Source organism: Hyperolius riggenbachi, chromosome 3, assembly GCF_040937935.1.
Source record: "Hyperolius riggenbachi isolate aHypRig1 chromosome 3, aHypRig1.pri, whole genome shotgun sequence".
In the NCBI taxonomy this organism is placed as follows: Eukaryota; Metazoa; Chordata; class Amphibia; order Anura; family Hyperoliidae; genus Hyperolius; species Hyperolius riggenbachi.
In genome coordinates this window covers 84,218,186-84,237,379 of record NC_090648.1, presented here as the reverse complement: position 1 = coordinate 84,237,379, position 19,194 = coordinate 84,218,186, and the positions used below count along the sequence as shown (strand labels likewise).

Sequence of the window (19,194 nt, the reverse complement as noted above, 5' to 3'; positions counted from 1 at the left end):
CTAAGGTGTCAGGACATCTGTGCCTATAGGCTCCAGTGATGTAAATCCAGCCCTGAGTGTGAGACTTAAAGCAAAATATAAAAGTCAGAATAAGCATACATATGTTATACTTACCTCTCACGTAGTTTTCTATTTAATCTCGTTCTCCTCTCCTGCATCATGACTCCTGTTTGTCTTACTTATCATAGCTCCCAACTGTCCCTTTTTCACAGGGACAGTCCCTCTTTGGGAACTAAATCTCTCTGTCCATTATTTCTATCATTTAAATTGATATATTTCTTATTTTCAAATGTAAAAACTAATGGTGATAGTGAGAATCAGTGTGGTCTGAATTATAAAACTGAATCTTTTGCTTCAAGTGTGCCTCTTTCTTATCTCAAAAAGTTGTAAAGTATGTCTAGTAATATAGCTTTCGGCATAAAGAGTGCAGGCATGTGCTGGCATTAACAGCTGAGGACTTACATTGATGTCTCTGAAGCCGGGTACCCATATCCAATTATTATTGGCCAATATTACAACTTCCATGTAGTATGAGAGTTCGCTGCATTCAAAATCTGTTGGCCCTCAAACTACATGGTAAAATTGCCCAATCAAAATTGAATGTGTGTACCCGGCTTTAGATACGCTGCCTTGCTGTCATTAATAATCTAATTAGAAACATGCAAAAACATAATCTGCATTATATAAATGATCCGTAAATAATACTTAATGATATCATAATTAATGTGTTTCAGCCTTTGTCGGCAAAGAAAACCGAAATTGAAAAATGGCGAAAGGAATTTCGGGAGCAGTGGTTGAGGGAACAGAAAAAAATGGTAAGTTGTATAAACTGTGTTTTGTCTTTGGTCAGCCCTTAACCACTTGACCACTAGGGTTTTTTCCCTTATGTACCAATAACTTTATCACTACTTTTCACACCAAAATGATCTATAGCTTGTGTTGGTACTTTTTGCTCAGAATTATTTTATTTTATATGGATTTTACAGGGAATGAAAGAAGAAATATGGAAAAAAAATCTTTTTCAGTTTTCCGCCATTATAGTTTTAAAATAATAAGTTCTACTGTAATTAAAACCCAAACATTTTATGTGCCCATTTGTCCCAGTTATTTTATATGGGAAAAAAGTGTATTTTTTCCCTTTTGTATTTTTTTTCAAATTACAATCCCTACCCTTATTTGCAAAAAACAATTATATACCCTCATGGCATCCATAATTAAAAAACGAATTCCCTAACGTAACAATTTATGTATTCGCTTTTAAACTCTGTCACTTTTGCTTTTCTTTTTTACAAGTTTTTATTATAGTAATTGTGGGGACAGAAAGGGTTTAATCAGGTATTTATTTATATATGTTTTATATACTGCAGCAATCACAGCTAGTGGTTTAAACCTAATGAACCCCAAAACTGATAGAAGCAATGTAAGCATGTATAAAGTGTGTTACGCTATTTTCATAGTTCGCTACATAAATCGCTTAAACTTAGCACGCATTGTCTACACACGTTAAGTTAAGCAATGTTTGGTGACCAAAGCACATGCTTTCTGCTCTGATGCAGGAATTCTGGGAAATGTAGTCTGGAACCTATTTTTCTTCTTACTTTGTGTCAAATGGATACACCTGATTGACCCGCCCTCCAGCTAAATCCAGAAAGGAAAGGAAGCAAGTTGTACTGCAGTTCAAAGCACATTTACAGTGGTGTGAAAAACTATTTGCCACCTTCCTGATTTCTTATTCTTTTGCATGTTTGTCACACTTAAATGTTTCTGCTCATCAAAAACCGTTAACTATTAGTCAAAGATAACATAATTGAACACAAAATGCAGTTTTAAATGATGGTTTTTATTATTTAGTGAGAAAAAAAAACTCCAAATCTACATGGCCCTGTGTGAAAAAGTGATTGCCCCCCTGTTAAAAAATAACTTAACTGTGGTTTATCACACCTGAGTTCAATTTCTGTAGTCACCCCCAGGCCTGATTACTGCCATACCTGTTTCAATCAAGAAATCACTTAAATAGGAGCTATCTGACACAGAGAAGTAGACCAAAAGCACTTCAAAAGCTAGACATCATTCCAAGATCCAAAGAAATTCAGGAACAAATGAGAACAAAGTACAGTAATTGAGATCTATCAGTCTGGTAAAGGTTATAAAGCCATTTCTAAAGCTTTGGGACTCCAGCGAATCACAGTGAGAGCCATTATCCACAAATGGCAAAAACATGGAACAGTGATGAACCTTCCCAGGAGTGGCTGGCCGACCAAAATTACCCCAAGAGCGCAGACAAAACTCATCCGAGAGGCCACAAAAGACCCCAGGACAACATCTAAAGAACTGCAGGCCTCACTTGCCTCAATTAAGGTTCATGACTCCACCATAAGAAAGAGACTGGGCAAAAACGGTCTGCATGGCAGATATCCAAGGCGCAAACCACTTTTAAGCAAAAAGAACATTAAGGCTCATCTCAATTTTGCTAAAAAAAAAATCTCAATGATTGGCAAGACTTTTGGGAAAATACCTTGTGGACCGACGAGACAAAAGTTGAACCTTTTGGAAGGTGCGTGTCCCGTTACATCTGGCATAAAAGTAACACAGGATTTCAGCAAAAGAACATCATACCAACAGTAAAATATGGTGGTGGTAGTGTGATGGTCTGAGGTTGTTTTGCTGCTTCAGGACCTGGAAGGCTTGCTGTGATAGATGGAACCATGAATTCTACTGTCTACCAAAAAATCCTGAAGGAGAATGTCCGGCCATCTGTTTGTCAACTCAAGCTGAAGCGATCTTGGGTGCTGCAGCAGGACAATGACTCAAAACACACCAGCAAATCCACCTCTGAATGGCTGAAGAAAAACAAAATGAAGACTTTGGAGTGGCCTAGTCAAAGTCCTGACCTGAATCCTATTGAGATGTTGTGGCATGACCTTAAAAAGGCGGTTCATGCTAGAAAACCCTCAAATAAAGCTGAATTGCAACAATTCTGCAAAGATGAGTGGGCCAAAATTCCTCCAGAGCGCTGTAAAAGACTTGTCGCAAGTTATCGCAAACGCTTGATTGCAGTTATTGCTGCTAAGGGAGGCCCAACCAGTTATTAGGTTCAGGGGGCAATTTCTTTTTCACACAGGGCCATGTAGGTTTTGAGTTATTTTTCTCACTAAATAATAAAAACCATCATTTAAAACTGCATTTTGTGTTCAATGATGTTATCTTTGACTAATAGTTAACGGTTTTTGATGAGCAGAAGCATTTAAGTGTGACAAACATGCAAAAGAATAAGAAATCAGGAAGGGGGCAAATAGTTTTTCACACCACTGTACTTCCATGAAATTAGTATTCTGTCTACCACTATGGGGGTATGAAGCCAAAACTAGCTGCAAGAGAGGTGTTTTTTTTTCCTAGCCAACAGCTATTGCATTCTCCCTCAGCAAGAAGCAGTGGCGTAACTATGGAGCTTGGGGCTCCAGAGCGAGTTTTACATGGGGTGCCAAGCACTGTATTAATATGGAGACCCAAAACCTACCAAGGACAAATGTAGTGTCAGAGAAGTGTAATCAGAGTAAGGAAACAGTTTGGTAAGGATTACCACTATGCAATGCACATATAGAGGTGTTCATAATTAGCATAGCACCAATAAAAAGCTAATAAGATGGATGAAGGAAGGCCCCTGGTAGGCACCTCTGGCCCAAAGGCCCCGATGCGGTCGCTACCTCTGCAGCCCCTATTGCTACGCCACTGGCAAGAGGACTATCCATTTCCCCTCCCCTTTTTTTTAAGCCTAGCCAAACACGCATATTCAAAGGCTGAACCATCATGAAGACCAGCCAATCATTCATTTTCCCAGACAAACCACCCACACTCTACCTAGCTTTAGCAATGAGCCGGTCTGGTGACACCCGTTTCCCTTTTGCCTCCTCAGTCAGATGCGCTGACCTCACTACGCAAGGCAAGACAGCAGTACATACAGCGCTGTGAAGACCTAGAGAAAGCCAAGCAGCTAAGCGCCAAGATCGAAGAGGAGCAGAACACGGGCGGCTACCCCGGAAGTGCCAACAAACTGCTGGAGAAAAGGAGGCGGTCTCGGGAAGAGGCCCAGACAAAGGTAAGACCCAAAATGCATCTCTCATGAATCACTGAAACATTTCCTGTACTCAGTATGCCTGACACCTGAAACGGAGGCAGAACCTCATCTGGCTCATTTCTGCCACACAAAAGTATTTAATGTCAAGTCCACTTACAACAGATAATTCTGTTTTAACTACAAATAAGTCCCCCTGCTAACATTCAAATTTCATGTAAATTATATGCAGCTTGAACAGGGGCCAATAGAAATTAAGAGGAAGTTGTTCTGATTGGACCAATTTCAAGCTGCATATACATTTGAATATTTGGAGAAATTAATTGCATATCATTGAACGTCCCTACCTGTGAACAGGAGGCTCATCTGCAAGGAAAAAATTACAAGTGCAACCACCATGGCTTCCCTCACCATTCACAAATGAACCCATAACAACTGCTCTGGTGGGGCAGCCCCTGTATTGGGAGCAGGGAAAGTAGAAACTAGGCCCCCTCCCCCACTGCCTTTCCACCCTGCATAGTTTACACCTGTGTATCCTGTGAGATCTTCCCCCATTCATGGCGTAAAGCTCAATGCTTAAATGTAGTGTTAGCAGCCAGTAATTGCTAGATATTGAAGGATACCCGAGGTGGCATGTGAGTGACATGATGAGATAGATGTGTATGTACAGTGCCAAGCACACAAATAACTATGCTGGGTTCCTTTTTTTCTTTCTCTGCCTGAAAGAGTTAAACTTCAGGCATGCAAGTGACAGTTCCTGTCAGGACTGGGTCAGACTACAGTGTGACCCTCACTGATATGAAATTACTTCTGAGAGCAAGAAAGAGATAAAAAGGGTCAATAGTTCATCGATTTTTATCTCTGGTATACTTCAGTGAAGGTGTCATTGAGCAAAAACAATAAAACAGCAAAAACTTAAAAAGTAGATTTAAATACAAAATACAACTATGGAATATCTTAAAAATAATTTTTTAAGAGAAGGAGGATAGATCCAATTGTTTATTTCATTAGTTAATTTTCACCCCGGGTGTCCTTTAAAAAGGCACCATACTGACATATAGTAGAATGCGGGAAATTTTTCAAGGGTACCCAGTTTACAGTACTTTTCCTGGTTTCAGCATTAAAAACACTTTCTATATCTAGACATTGTATTGTATGGAACCCCAGCCTCTCCGGTGATACTTAGATTAGGTTAATTAGATATGCGGAATTCCCACTCCCAGAGCATTCTGGGAGACCAGGTATATTTTGTACTGGTTTTGGAATTGTCAGAGACAACCATTCCGCAGAGACCACCTGACAGGACTAAATATGTTGCCACCTGTGGTAAGTTTCAGCAGAAATTAGGGAAAAGTAAGATTTTACATTTGGCAAACACTGGCCAAATAATTTATAAAGTTCCATTGTAAAAAAAAAATAATACACAATTTTATGAATTACATATATACAATATTCACAGTTAATCATTGAAATTCATTTTTTTTGGTGGGGCAAGAGGTTTTTTTTTTTGGGGGGGGGGGGGGGGGGGAGAAGAGTTTTCGGCTCTAAGGTGGATATGCTCTTTGTTTAGAAGCGTGATTGGACAGAGTAGGGAAGGGGGCGGGGCTATGCTAGGTACTGAGTGAGGGGAATTGTTTCTAGTGGTGACGGAGGTTGGGGCATACGGGTACATTCAGGGGCAAAACTACAAATCCCAGAAAAACTTTAAGGGGCCCTTTTAATGTTCACAACCCTTCCCTCACCTCCCTTGGTGACCCTCACAACATAGGGGTCTATCATACAAGGGTCATAAAACAAGTGTGGCCATTAGGATCTGCATGTGTAGCCACAATAACACCTGATCTGGAGTATCAGAGAAGGGGAAGGTTAGTAGCTGGGCCTCCCTATTTCCCCCCCTGGGTACATTGCTGTCCATTGACTAATGTTGGTCTCAGTAGTCATCTTGAACATATCTGATTTCTCTTCTCAGGCACAAGAGGCTGAGTTCCTGTACCGAACCTGTGTGTCTGAAGCCAACGCTCGCAGTCAGCAACAAGAGACAGTCCGCCAGAGGATAATATCCCACATCAGGAAGCTCATCAACCAGGGGGACCAGGTGCTGAAGGAGGTCAGTGCTCAATATACATGGACAGCTGTACTAAGAGAAATAAAGAAGAACCCCAATTGGAAGATGCATGTTGCAGTTATAACCAGTTATGCTGCCAGTAATGTCAGAACATCTAACCATCTGATCTGAGATGTAGGCGCTGTACAAATACTAATAAAAGGAAATAAATATGGAAGCCTCCATATAATTCTCACTGCAGTTGTGCTTTAAAGAGAACCAGAGACGAAGCACCCTCATGTATTTTATTACATTTATCAGTGGGAACATGACAGTAAACACCTACCCTGCTTTTAGTTTCATTCTTATCTGCTTAATTAGTCTATTATCAGCTGTGATAAGAATCCCCGACTGAGCCTTCAGTCGAGGTTTGACCTGGAAACATTATAGCTGAGTCACTCTTCTGTGGAGTCTTTTCAAGCCCAAGCCTGCCACCTCCTGGCTCAGCTTTGCTGCTTTGCATACTGAGAGCTCTGATGACATGGGAGGGGCTGCTTCTGCTGAGAGAGAAGCTCTGAAACAGATAAGTGTGGCTGCAATATGATCTGTGTGCTCTGTGTGCACTCTGCGTAGATAATGATGATGACTGCAGTTTCATTCCTATGAGAGACACTTCCTACAGGCAGCTGCACATCATACCAAAATGAAAGCACACAGATGAAAGGCTGCAGCAGCCTTTCTCATATAGCCTAGACAGCACATCCAGAACAACTCATAACCCGGAAGCAGAAGGGATATGAGCTGGCGGCCATATTGGATTTTTCCTGGAGCAATAATGGATAAAAAACACAAAAAAGGCACACCAGAGTGGCGAAATAATCAGGTAGAGCATTTATTCTTTACAAGCTATCAATTGATATGTTTATTTTGTGTGAAACGTTCATCTCTGGTTCCCTTTAAGGGCTTGTTCAAACATGTACTGTGCTGTCCGTCATGACGCACCGCACATAGCTTTCTCCTAGGTGAAATGTTCAAACTTGTCAATAAAATGCCTTTGAAACTACCAGTAAGAAAAAAAAATACTCAAAATATTTTTTATAGTCCTTTTCCAACTACTTCTAGGTATTTTTTTTCACTGCAAAGTGCTGAAAAAATGTTGTACATTAAAGATGAAAAAATATCTCCAAGGAAAAAAATCAGGCGGAAAAGTTAATTGCATATGCCCCATAGTGACCGCAACGCAGGAAGTATGAAAGTCTAAAGACCACGTTACCATTTACACTACAGTGTGCATTCCTGTGCGCTGCATTATAATGGGAACATTCTAGAGCCCGCCACAACTTTTCATGCATTTTTTCAGTGGAATCCTCCGACGTACCCGATTTAGCATGTGGCGATGCACGCTTCCATGTGTTGCAATGCATGCAAGAAATCGTGTTCGTTCGTGTGTTGCCCAGTGTGAATGAGCCCTAAATCCTCACCTCAGTGAGAAGGAATAGATCCTAAACTGAATGGATCCGAGGTGTTACTATTGTTCATACTGCTATCATTACTTTATTCTGGACAATGTAACAATTGTGTGTTGTGTGACACAGCTGAGCTGTTCATATGATTCATCACAGGGCGGCGACGATCCCACAAATCATCAGCTCAGCTTTTATTTTGATTTGACAGGATTTACACCCAATCCTGTCACAGGACGCCAAACATAATCCAACTATGTCATCGCACCCCATCTGTGGCCACTAATTTATTCCATGTTATGGTTTTAGTCAATCAAAAAGCTTTCTTAAAGAAGAACTCCAGTGAAAATAATGTAATAAAAAAGTGCTTTATTTTTACAATAATTATGTATAAATGATTTAGTCAGTGTTTGCCCATTGAAAAATCTTTTAAATCCCTGATTTACATTCTGACATTTATTATATGGGGACATTTACTGTTTACTGTTGGCAGGTGATGTAGCTGCTGCATGCTTTTTTGGCAGTTGGAAACAGCTGTAAACAGCTATTTCCCACAATGCAACAAGGTTCACAGACAGGAAACTGCCAGGAGTACCACGGTCCTTAGAGTTTCTTGTGGGAGGGGTTTCACCACAATATCAGTCATACAGCGCCCCCTGATGGTCTGTTTGTGAAAAGGAATAGATTTCTCATGTAAAAGGGGATATCAGCTACTGATTGGGATAAAGTTCAATTCTTGGTCTCTTTAAGAAACCTGAAGCGAGAATGATATAGAGGCTGTTATATTTATTTCCTTTTAAGCCAGGGTTGGATTTACCATAAGGCACCGTAGGCACATGATGGAAAGGCGGCGCACTCTCATCCTCAAGTGCCTCCCTCCCTCCTTCCCTATGCAGAGTGTCTGGATTGCGGAGACTTCATGGTGAACCTCTGTGCTCCAGTGTTACTCATCACAGTCATGCTTTGTGTCCTCCCAGGTGACCCAAAATCTCCTGCGCATGAAGCAGACTCAGTATGAATCCATCCCCCCAGGCTATGGAAATCTGCTCAGCAACTGCGACCCCTATGAATCGGGAGACCGATATCTTCAGTTCGTTATGAGCCTGCCTCGCAAGTATACGGAGCCGGAGAAGTTCACCTTCCAGGAGTACATCCCTGCAGGCCAGAGGTAACACACCACTGTTCAGTGAGAATGACTCTGACATCAAATAAGGATCCCCACAACTATGCGTTACTCACTCAGAGATTTTATTCAAAACCAATAGGAGGGGTACACAAATGAGAATAGGCCAATGCATTCCATGTTTTATGTCCATATGGTTGGGCCTAAGGTAGTGCTCGGAGGCGCCCAAATTAAAAAGACCGAATTCGGTCTATATACAAAAAAAGGCAAGACCACTCACAAGGAGTATCTAAATAAAAAGGTTTAGAGAATTTTATTTTATAGCATAACCACTGTGACAACACGTTTCTCTGCAACCACCGCTTCCTCAGGTCAAGTAAGTGCCTTAAAAATACAAATAACAAGTAGCTCTCAAACCCAAACATGATAAGATTATAAATGATAGATGCGATCAGAGATATATGGGTACAATCCAATAAGCAATAAAATTCTATACAATCTGAATCACAGAAGGAAAACTATTTAAAGCCCCATCTTCACCACACAATCCCCAGCGCGACTCGACCCGACCGTCAGTTCGATCGGCCTGCCACCGGTTTGCAATGACACTCGACCACACCATCTGGTTGGGACGGATGGCTCTTGATGCTACGATACTAAGGTGCTGTCCAGGCTAAATCCGGGCAGGAGGTTCAGCTGGAGCAACTTTTTTTGCACTACGTGAGAATGACTGGGAATAGAACTGTAAAAAAACCCTTTAACTGAAAGATGGGGGTAGATAAACACACAGACCACCCAGAACAGATCCCCTACAGATTTATACTTTTTGTTGCTTTAGTCCAAGACTCCTGATCCGCCAGCTTCCTTCCATGCAGGGGCGTAACTAGAAATCCTTTGGCCCCCTGCAAAACTTTGGATGGGGCCCCCTACCCCTGCACACTGAATAGGGACTGTCTATAAATGTTTGTCTACAAAACTTTGTATGATTCGTTATCAGTGGCTGAGCAGACGCAGTCATTAGAACAATTGTGCATAGAGCAGAAAGTTTTCTCTCTCCTTGCCCTTAGTTGTCAGTCTCTCAGGCCCCCTGCAGCTTCTGGGTCCCCATGCCATGGTCAACCTCTCCCGCCCCACATTCTGGGAAATCCTTCATCTATGTATAGCTCCATAAACGTGCAAAAATCAGTCGCCATTGTGTGCCACTAATCTCTCCCTCCCATCACTCCCTACACAGACCCAACTATAGCTGAGCAACCTGTGCTGTTCCATGCAGAGGGCAGTGGAGCAATGAACAAAGAATGAGCAGTAGGTTCTGAATAAGGACTCAAACCCACTAGCAGTGCATTTCGAAGCACTTGTGACTTGGAAAAGCTCTTGTTAATGCAATGCTATGGGGGATTTTTTTTTAAATCTCATCGCTCAAGTAGGATTACACCCATAGCATTAGATTAGCAAGAGCTTTTCAAATCACAAAGCGCTCAGGAAAGTGCTCCTAGTGGGATCCAGGCCTAATATTGTCCAGAATAACATTGAAGGGAAATATCCTGCAGATTTTTGTCTGACACTATCAAGAACATATAAGTGTGGCATCTATATATTGCTTAAACTAATCCTGAACAGAAAATACACTGATTACATAAATAAATGTATCTATTCTTAAATATTACTTTTTTTAGAATCCCACAATTGTATTTTGTGTTTAAAAGCTAAAAAAATAGATTTATTATTTTTATTGTCTCAGAATGAGTCAGTCTTTTAGTGATCAAGAGCCACAATGAACTATTTACCTTCTTTTCTTATCTGTACTCTATAGTCAGAAGTTGTTCTCTGCCAAACAAATGTTTTATGCATTAAAATTAGTTATTAGGTTAAAATTAGAGTTAGGCTATAGGTCTGAATGGACATAAACTATGATTTGCATAACTGAATTTTTAACCCTTACAACAAGAAAAAGTATAATGGAACACAGTGTAGTTCTACGCAGGAATGGCACTGTACATACACAAGCTTATCTCATCATGTCAGTTCAGATGGCATTTGATCCTTGCAAAGTGACAGTCTGTGATGTGACCTATACTGTCTTTGTTGTGCAGATCATCTCCTGTGGGTAAAAGGAAGAATGCCGTACAGCTGGTCAGAGTGTCTTCCTCTTTATCTGACCTGAATGTGAAGACAGAGGATACAGCAAGGATGCCTGCAGGTGAGGCCATCAAGTATCATATTAATGACCAGAAGATCTCCAGAAGTTGAAATGTGTATTAAATGACAATGTATGGAACAAAGAAACAAGGACCATTTACACAAAAAATTGAAACAATTTTAATACTTGCATATACAATGTACAATTCTCCCAAAGTAAAATGGTGTCACTTACTGCATGGTAGCAGGGGCGTAACTATAGACCCTGCAAGGGATGCAGCTGCAGGGGGCCTGTCCTGAGAGACTGTTAACTAAGGGCACAGAGAGAAAAAACTTTCTTCTCTCTGCACAATTGTTCTAATGACTGCATCTGCTCAGCCACTGATAAGGAATCATATAAAGTTTTGCAGACAAATATTTGTAGACAGCCCCTAATCAGTGTTCAGCAGGGTCTTGTGCACAGCATTGTTCTACCCCCAGCCTTTCTGCTGTGTCCTGTAGTGATACTTGAGGAGTCTGGGCACTGAGAGAAAAAGCTTTCTATTCTCTGAACAATTGTTGTAATGTCTACATCTGCTCAGACACTGATAAGAATCATACAAAGATTTGTAGGCAGTCCATATGCAGTGTGCAGAAGGCTCTCTTGTATAACGCAAAACACACAATTTGCTTACTCCCAGCTAGAGCACTTTCCTACCTTTATTTGGTCAGCAGGCCCCAGTCAGCCAATCAGGTGTACTGTCATACACCCTTTGCCTGCCATACCAAATCTAGCAGGAATTGCATAAATTAGGTAGCATTCAGGTGGAAGGCTTTGGTTGGACGTAATCATAGATTACATCTTTCACAGGGACGCCCCGTGTAGGCACATCTCCCACACAGCCCCCTTCCTAACCACTCTCCTGTCAACCACATCCTGGAAGCTGCAAAATAGAAATTTATAATCACAAACACTGGTTCGCACAACAGCCGGGAGGGGACAATTTTTCGAGATAGTTGTCCTTTACAGGGTACCTAAAGTGAATTCAATCTTGCTAGTTTACCTTACCTGGGGCTTCTACCAGTCCCCTGGCCCCTCACCCTCATTCTGCACCGCACATTCAGTCACTGTCCCTCTCTTGGTAACTCAGCCAGTCGTGGGCCACTGCACATGCGTGTCCGCAGCCACACACCTCCTCATTCGTTCTCCTGTTACTGGGAGCGTTATGCACATGCGCAGTAGCAATTTTGACTTACTGCGCAAGCTCAGAAGAATGCTCTCGGCCTCTGGAGCGCAATGTTGGTGTGCGCGGCAGGGGGCCACGCATGCAGCTTTCGGAGGGGCAGAGCGGCTAAATGGAGCAGTGAGGAATGACGATGAAAGTCCAGAACGACTATAGAGAGCTAGAAGAATGCCCCAGGAAAATTACACTGGCCAGACTTCATTTTACCTTACCTTTAAAGGGATACTGTAGGGGGGTCGGGGGAAAATGAGCTGAACTTACCCGGGGCTTCTAATGGTCCCCTGCAGACATCCTGTGTTGGCGAAGCCACTCCCCAATGCTCCGGCCCCGCCTCCGGTTCACTTCTGGAATTTCTGACTTTAAAGTCAGAAAACCACTGCGCCTGCGTTGCTGTGTCCTTGATCCCGCTGATGTCATCAAGAGCGCACAGCGCAGGCCCAGTATGGTCTGTGCCTGCGCAGTACACTCCTGGTGACATCAGCGGGAGCGAGGACACGGCAACGCAGGCGCAGTGGTTTTCTGACTTTAAAGTCAGAAATTCCAGAAGTGAACCGGAGGCGGTGCCGGAGCATTGGGGAGTGGCTTCGCCAACACAGGATGTCTGCGGGGGACCGTTAGAAGCCCCGGGTAAGTTCAGCTCATTTTCCCCCGACCCCCCTTACAGTATCCCTTTAAATAATCACAGATTACCCTAATTTCCTTACTAAGGATGATCTATGAGATGAAAATAATTCTAAGTTAATGCGGGATTATGTAAATTTTGTACCAAGGTTTAAATTGATTGGTCCATTTTCAAGCTTTGTATCTAGAATTTGCATAATCCTGCATCAACTATTAACATCTCATTGATCAACCCTTTTCCCTACATAACAAGACCTTCATATAGAATACATGTTTTACACAAGTAATATTTTCTAATCAGTTTAGTTGTCGGCTCATTTAGAATATACCATTATTCTACTACCGATTTTCTCGTTAAAATAAATCATCTGAATGGTTAGCATATGGTATAGCACAGTTTTTCCCTCCGCTCTGTGATACAGGTCATGTCCCAGTATACAGCAGTAATCGCAATCTATTCTTCTAATCTTCTTTGTTTCAGGTGAACGAAGCTCGTGGGGAAACAAGCTTTTTCCTAGTGATTCTGAGAGCATAGGGGGCAGCAGTGAGCCCAGATCCCTGGAGTCCCCCACAGAGAGCCCAGGTAATGGAAATCAGCAGTTATGACAACAACAGCAAGTGTTTTATGCTGACATGACACACTGGCCCTTGAGAACCCGGCAATACATGTGGGGCAAGCTAACATTGCTAAGGGGATTCGCCCTGCATGAGTCCACCAGGCATTATGAGACTGTATTAAGAGATATACTAGTAGCCAGTGTAGTATGAACTATATATGCACGTTAATATTTATGTGCGCAGTCAGTCAGAGCTGAATTTGTACTTATTAACACCCAACGCCACAGTCAGAAGCCGCCCTCCTTCAGTATAGATAGCCAGATGACCACTCCCCCTCCAATATAGGTAGCCAGATGACTCTTCTCCCTCCAGTATAGGTAGCCTGTTGACCCTTCCTCCAGTATAGCTAAGCTATCCTGATGACCCCCCTTCCCTGTAGTATAAAAAGCCAGATGACCCTCCCCCCATTCCATATAGATAGCCTGATGACCACCTCCCTTCAGAATAGGTAGCCAGGAGAACCTTCCCCCTAGTTAGTATAACCTGCTTGCCACCCACCCTTGATCCTGTGGTGCCCTAGGCCATGCCCTTATGTGGCCTTGGCCTAAATCTGGCCCTGCAGACAGTGTGCGCACATTTTAAAGACTTTATGCATATTATGTAATGAATGATATACTCACAACGCGTGCGCAGTTTGCACAACGCAGGTATACTAGCAGCGCCGAGATGTGTGTATGAGTTGCGGACATGAGAATTCAGGACTATCAAGACAAGACAAGGGGGATGAAGGAAGACACAAAGGGGATGAAGGAGGACACAGGGGACAAACAAGGAAACAGAGGGGGATGAAGGAGGATACGGGACAAATGAGGACACAGGGGAGACAAAGGGGGAGGGCAAAGCATGACACAGGACAAACGGGGACACAACGGGGGATGAAGGTGGACACAGGGTACAAGTGGGGAAACAAAGGGGGACAGAGGAGTACACAGGGGACAATGTGTAAAATGTGAGTTTGCATTTTGGTAATCGTTTTGATAAAGGGGTGCCTTGAAAAAATGGAGTCATCAAGGGTATCTTGATCCGGAAAAGTTTGAGAACCACTGCACTACACCTCTGTGCTGACAAATGAGACACGAGAGACATGCGAGTTATTTTTCATGGAGAGGCACTAACACATTTCTTCATGTTTGTAAAAGTGCGCAAGCATTAAATTATTGCAGTGTTCGGATAAAACATCTTATGTGGAGTACCCAGGTAGCTCATGGTGACCCAGAACCAGTAGGATGGAATAAGAGACCAAAAAGCCCTCTTACTAAAAAAGTTATGCTTAATAATATTTCCATTCTCTTCTTTGTTATTCCCTTTCCTACAGGCCACTTTGCCAGAAAAGTTGCTAAAGCTTCCTCCACAGGGACCATGTCCTCCGATGACCCGGATGAACGAGACTCCTATCACGCAGAAGATGTTGGTGAGTGGCACACTGAACTGTCTGTCATTTAAACACATCTAAAAAAAAGTACCCGCTATTTACCTGACTCTCTGTGATTATAGACTCTGTAGACGCCTCCTCTGAGAATGGCTTCACCCCCCATCATTTTGTCATGTCACATGCCGCCCAAAGCCATCGATTCCGACGTACCAGAGTCCCGACCAAGTGCAGGGATTGTGAAGGCTTCATGGTCTCTGGTGTGGAGTGCGAGGAGGTGAGAGAACGTTTATGCTTCTTCTAACTAGGGATGGTCAATGAGATGCAGATAATTTTGAGTTGATGCAGGATTACCGTATGCATATTTTTTAAGCCACTTTATGCAGCTTAAAAATGGACCAATCGAATTTTACCTCAGCAGAATTTCATTGGTTCATGTTCAAGCTTGTGCGTACAAAATTTGCATAATGCTGCATCAACTCGAAATTATTTTCGTCTCATTGACTATCCCTACTTTTTACTATACAGTGCCAGAGGGACAGATCCACGGCTGATGTTTTATGACGTTGTGAGCTATATTCACAAAACTGTATTAAAATTGCCATGTACTGCGTTGTATTGCGTAGTGCTCCTTGTGCATATTGTGCAACCCATGTTATGTACAGAATGTGCATGTTGCTAGTATGATGCTTTTTAGGCCATTTGTGTAACTCGGATTACACTAGCAACACATGCACATTGTGTACATAGAGTGTTTTGCGCTATTTAGGCAATTCACACGATGCAACTTGCGAAAGTAATATCAGTAAAGTGTAATGTAATCTAGAATTGTACCGCAGTTTCATGAATGTGACCCTTTGTGACAACAGTCTGTTTTAAATACAGTTCCTCACGCCCCCCAATCCCCTCTTTTTTTTACCAAGAAAAGGTTTATTAATCAGCAAAAAATAATCGAACACTGCCGGTGCAAGGCAGAAAAGAATCACAATACATCAGTAACAATGCATCAGGCACATTCTGGGTACAACTACGGTATGTTAACATTGAATAACAAAAAGAAAACTAGTCAGATCTTGCATCATATATATATAAACACAGTATTTAAAAACATCATCTATTATAGAAGCCTTCTATAGTACTAACATGGTAATCCCCATCTGGCAGCCGGCAAAGTAGGAAGTGATGCTTACTTCCTGTGGCCAATGCAATCATGTGCGCGGAAGCGTATTGCAAAAAATATGCACAACATGTAAAACCTGCGGCGGGTTTTCACATGGACACAAGTCGCCATAGACTTACATGACTTCCGGTCAGTAGCTGTGAATAGACTTCAGGAGCTTCTCTTAGTTCTCTGCCTAGGCTCTTTGCTCATAAGAAAACGCTGAGGCTTAACCCTTACAGTGCTCTTGGAAAGTGAATCCAAGCTTCAGGGGTTTTAAGGATCTCCATAAACTGTAGTGACTAATTTGTTTCCCCATAAAGGTTATGATGCTGTGGCTATTTTTTTTAGAGTAGAGAGGAAGTTCTGAGTTTAGTTTTAGAGTTACTAGTGACATCACTGGTGTAAAATGTAACGCAGGCACAACACGTGTCTCTGAGCAGCTCTGAAGCTGTTGTAATGGTTGTCTATTCTTTTCAGTGCTATCTAACTTGTCACAAGAAGTGCCTGGAGGGTTTGCTCATAAAATGTGGCCACCATAAGCTGCCAACCAAATTGCCTTTATTTGGAGTGGACTTCTGCTATTTCCCGAGATACTTCCCTGAAGAGGTGCCTTTCATAATAAGCAAGTGTACCGCGGAGATCGAGCTGCGGGCGCTGGGACAGCAGGTAATCGCCATCATGTCAAATCTGGGTTATAATGTTTCCATAACGTCAAATGATCAGTCTCTCTTTATTATTCATGCAGTTGTGCTTGTTTTTACATTGATGTTTTCGTTGGGTACATGGATACCGGATGCAGCGAGTAGCTCTAGTGCTGGCCGGCATTAGCAGGTGTTGCTTAACATTGACAGCCAGGCACTTTAAGCTGGTGCTTACTGGCTCTTTGCAGGTGTTGACAGGCGCTCCCCGGTGCTGACTGAAGCATTACAGATGGTAACAGGCCCTTTTGCCAGGTATTTTCTGGCATCTCGCAGGGTTTGCTGTCTCCTTGACTACTAAGGCCTGGCAGGCATTTCTCTGAAGATCCCAATCCCTGGTTAGCGCCTCCATATCATCTCTGGAAGCATTTAAGCAATATCAGCCAGCACCAAGCTCATAGTGTGAAACTGTTTTCATTAACCACTTAAGTAGTACCAGCGGTCTCTGCCCCCTTAAAGAAAACCTGTACTGAAAATTAAAAGTCAAAATCACCATACACAAGTCATACTTACCTGCTGTGTAGTCTACTCCTCAATTTCTTTCTCCTCTCCTGTGCCCTGTTTGTCCACTGTGATCAATGGAATTCTCCGTCCTCCATTTTGAAAATGGCCATTACCCTATAACAGCTTCCTTGTCAGCACACAGTTAAACTGTAATATCGCCCACTTGAGCCATAGGGAAACATGGACACATCAGCTCTCCTCACAGCTGTAACTGACAGCAACCGATATGTAACTGACAGCAACTGATATATTTCAGTTCTGACAAAATGTTGCCAGAACTGGAAGGGATCATTGTCAGAAGAAAATGGTGAGCTTCTGAGAGGAACTGATGGCAAGGTAACTATGTAATGTTCATTTGAAGTTACCTCATGTGTTTATTTTAAATAATTTTACTCTTTAAAGAGAACCTGTACTGAGTAAAAATATTTAAAATAAACGCATGAGGTAACTTCAAATGAACATTGCATAGTTACCTTGCCATCAGTTCCTCTCAGAAGCTCACCATTTTCTTCTGACAATAATCCCTTCCAGTTCTGACAATATTTTGTCAGATCTGAAATATATCAGTTGCTGTCAGTAAAATATCAGTTGCTGTCAGTTATAGCTGAGAGGAAAACTGATGTGCCCGGTAATGTCCATGTTTCCCTATGGCTCAAGTGGGCGATGTTACAGTTTAACTGTGTGCTGACCAGAAAGCTGTTATGGGTAATGCCCATTTTCAAAATGGAGGACGGAAAATTCCCTTGATCACAGTGAACAAACAGGACGCGGGAAAGAAGAAAGACACCGAGGAGTAGACTACATGGAAGGTAAGTATGACTTGTGTATGCTTATTTTGACTTTTAATTTTCAGTTCAGGTTTTCTTTAAAGGGAACCAGAGATCAAAAAATAAAGCTGTTATACATATCTGGGGCTTCCTCCAGCCCCATACGCGCTGATCGATCCCACGCCGCCATCCTCCTCAGCTACAAGAACCGGCTCCGCGCTGTTCCGTCAGTCGGAGCCAGTCTAAGCATAGCAGAGGTGCGCTCTTTGCGTATCTCTGCAGCAGTGTATGGAGAGATACGTAGAGGGCGCACTTCTCCTGCGTAGGCTGCCTCCAATGACGTCTGCGACGGGAGCCCGTTCTAGTAGTTGCGGGCAGCGGTGGACGGCGGCGTGGGATCGATCAGCGTGTATGGGGCTGGAGGAAGCCCCAGGTATGTATAGAATCTTTTTCATTTTTTCAGCAATGGGACATCTCTGGTTCCCTTTAAGTAGTAAAGTGTAAACGAAAGTCTAATTACTGTAATCTTTCCCCTATAGTCCCCTAATGTAGGTCCAGTGAATGAACGGGAATATAAATCACCTGTTCTCTGGGAAATTACCATGATTGATAAACCCTGCCCCGCCCCCTGTTTAAAAAAAAAGCTGCCACTGTGTTTTTTGTCTGAAGCCTGCAGTTACCGAGCTGGGGGTGGGCCATAGCAACACAGTGGGGTTGGTCACAGAGCTCCAAATTTCAATGGAGATTATTTGTGTATGTGATGGGGACGGGGATTACCAATTATAGTCATTTTCCAGTGAACAGGTGATTTATATTGCTGCTCATTTGCAGTACCTACATTGGTAGATTATAATTAATTGCTTTCATTTGAATCCTAAATTTCACTAGAGGTACTTTTTAAGAGCAGTACACTTCCATACAATACACTTCACTTTTAGTGATGAACACAAATTTCACATAGACATAATTTTGCATCTAAATTTCCAATTACGATTCAAAATTGTAATGCGAAATTTCGGGAGAATGAATTAATTCCTAGCAGTTTGTGAGAGCATTGATTTTAAAAACGTAAAGGAAAAATGTTTTTTAAACTGTCATTTTTCTAAGTTTAAAAACCATTTTTCCTTTGCATTTTTAAAATCGATTTTCTCAAAAACCACAAGTTTTTTTGAAATAAATGTTTTGACTTGTAGCCACTAGTCTCCTTACCATATGTAGTAATTTTGGTGACAATAGCATGTATGGGGGCTCTGCTATTCACCGCTAAAGTCAACACAAAATGACGCAAAATGACGAATGATTACACAAAATCAGTTGAATTTACAAATCGGAATTATGTATGGCAGTAATTGCAAAATTTTGTGTAATTGTACTTAGCTGATTATGATCAT

The 19,194-nt window shown here is 42.1% G+C and overlaps 1 protein-coding gene and 1 long non-coding RNA gene across 11 annotated transcripts in view; one reads left to right on the top strand and one right to left on the bottom strand.

The window, feature by feature from the left end:
• LOC137562780 (uncharacterized) overlaps nucleotides 1–19,194 on the bottom strand; it is a 139,851-nt gene that overhangs the window by 44,630 nt on the left and 76,027 nt on the right. The window lies entirely within an intron of this gene.
• Nucleotides 1–19,194, top strand: part of GMIP (GEM interacting protein) — a 148,489-nt gene that overhangs the window by 98,768 nt on the left and 30,527 nt on the right. For all 10 annotated transcript variants that reach the window (XM_068274466.1, XM_068274464.1, XM_068274463.1 and 7 more), the window contains 9 exons: nucleotides 735–815; nucleotides 3,914–4,096; nucleotides 6,042–6,179; nucleotides 8,557–8,747; nucleotides 10,796–10,902; nucleotides 13,167–13,268; nucleotides 14,619–14,714; nucleotides 14,798–14,949; nucleotides 16,312–16,500. In XM_068274466.1, the coding sequence (XP_068130567.1) occupies nucleotides 735–815; nucleotides 3,914–4,096; nucleotides 6,042–6,179; nucleotides 8,557–8,747; nucleotides 10,796–10,902; nucleotides 13,167–13,268; nucleotides 14,619–14,714; nucleotides 14,798–14,949; nucleotides 16,312–16,500 (1,239 nt within the window). The remainder of the gene's footprint in view (nucleotides 1–734; nucleotides 816–3,913; nucleotides 4,097–6,041; nucleotides 6,180–8,556; nucleotides 8,748–10,795; nucleotides 10,903–13,166; nucleotides 13,269–14,618; nucleotides 14,715–14,797; nucleotides 14,950–16,311; nucleotides 16,501–19,194) is intronic.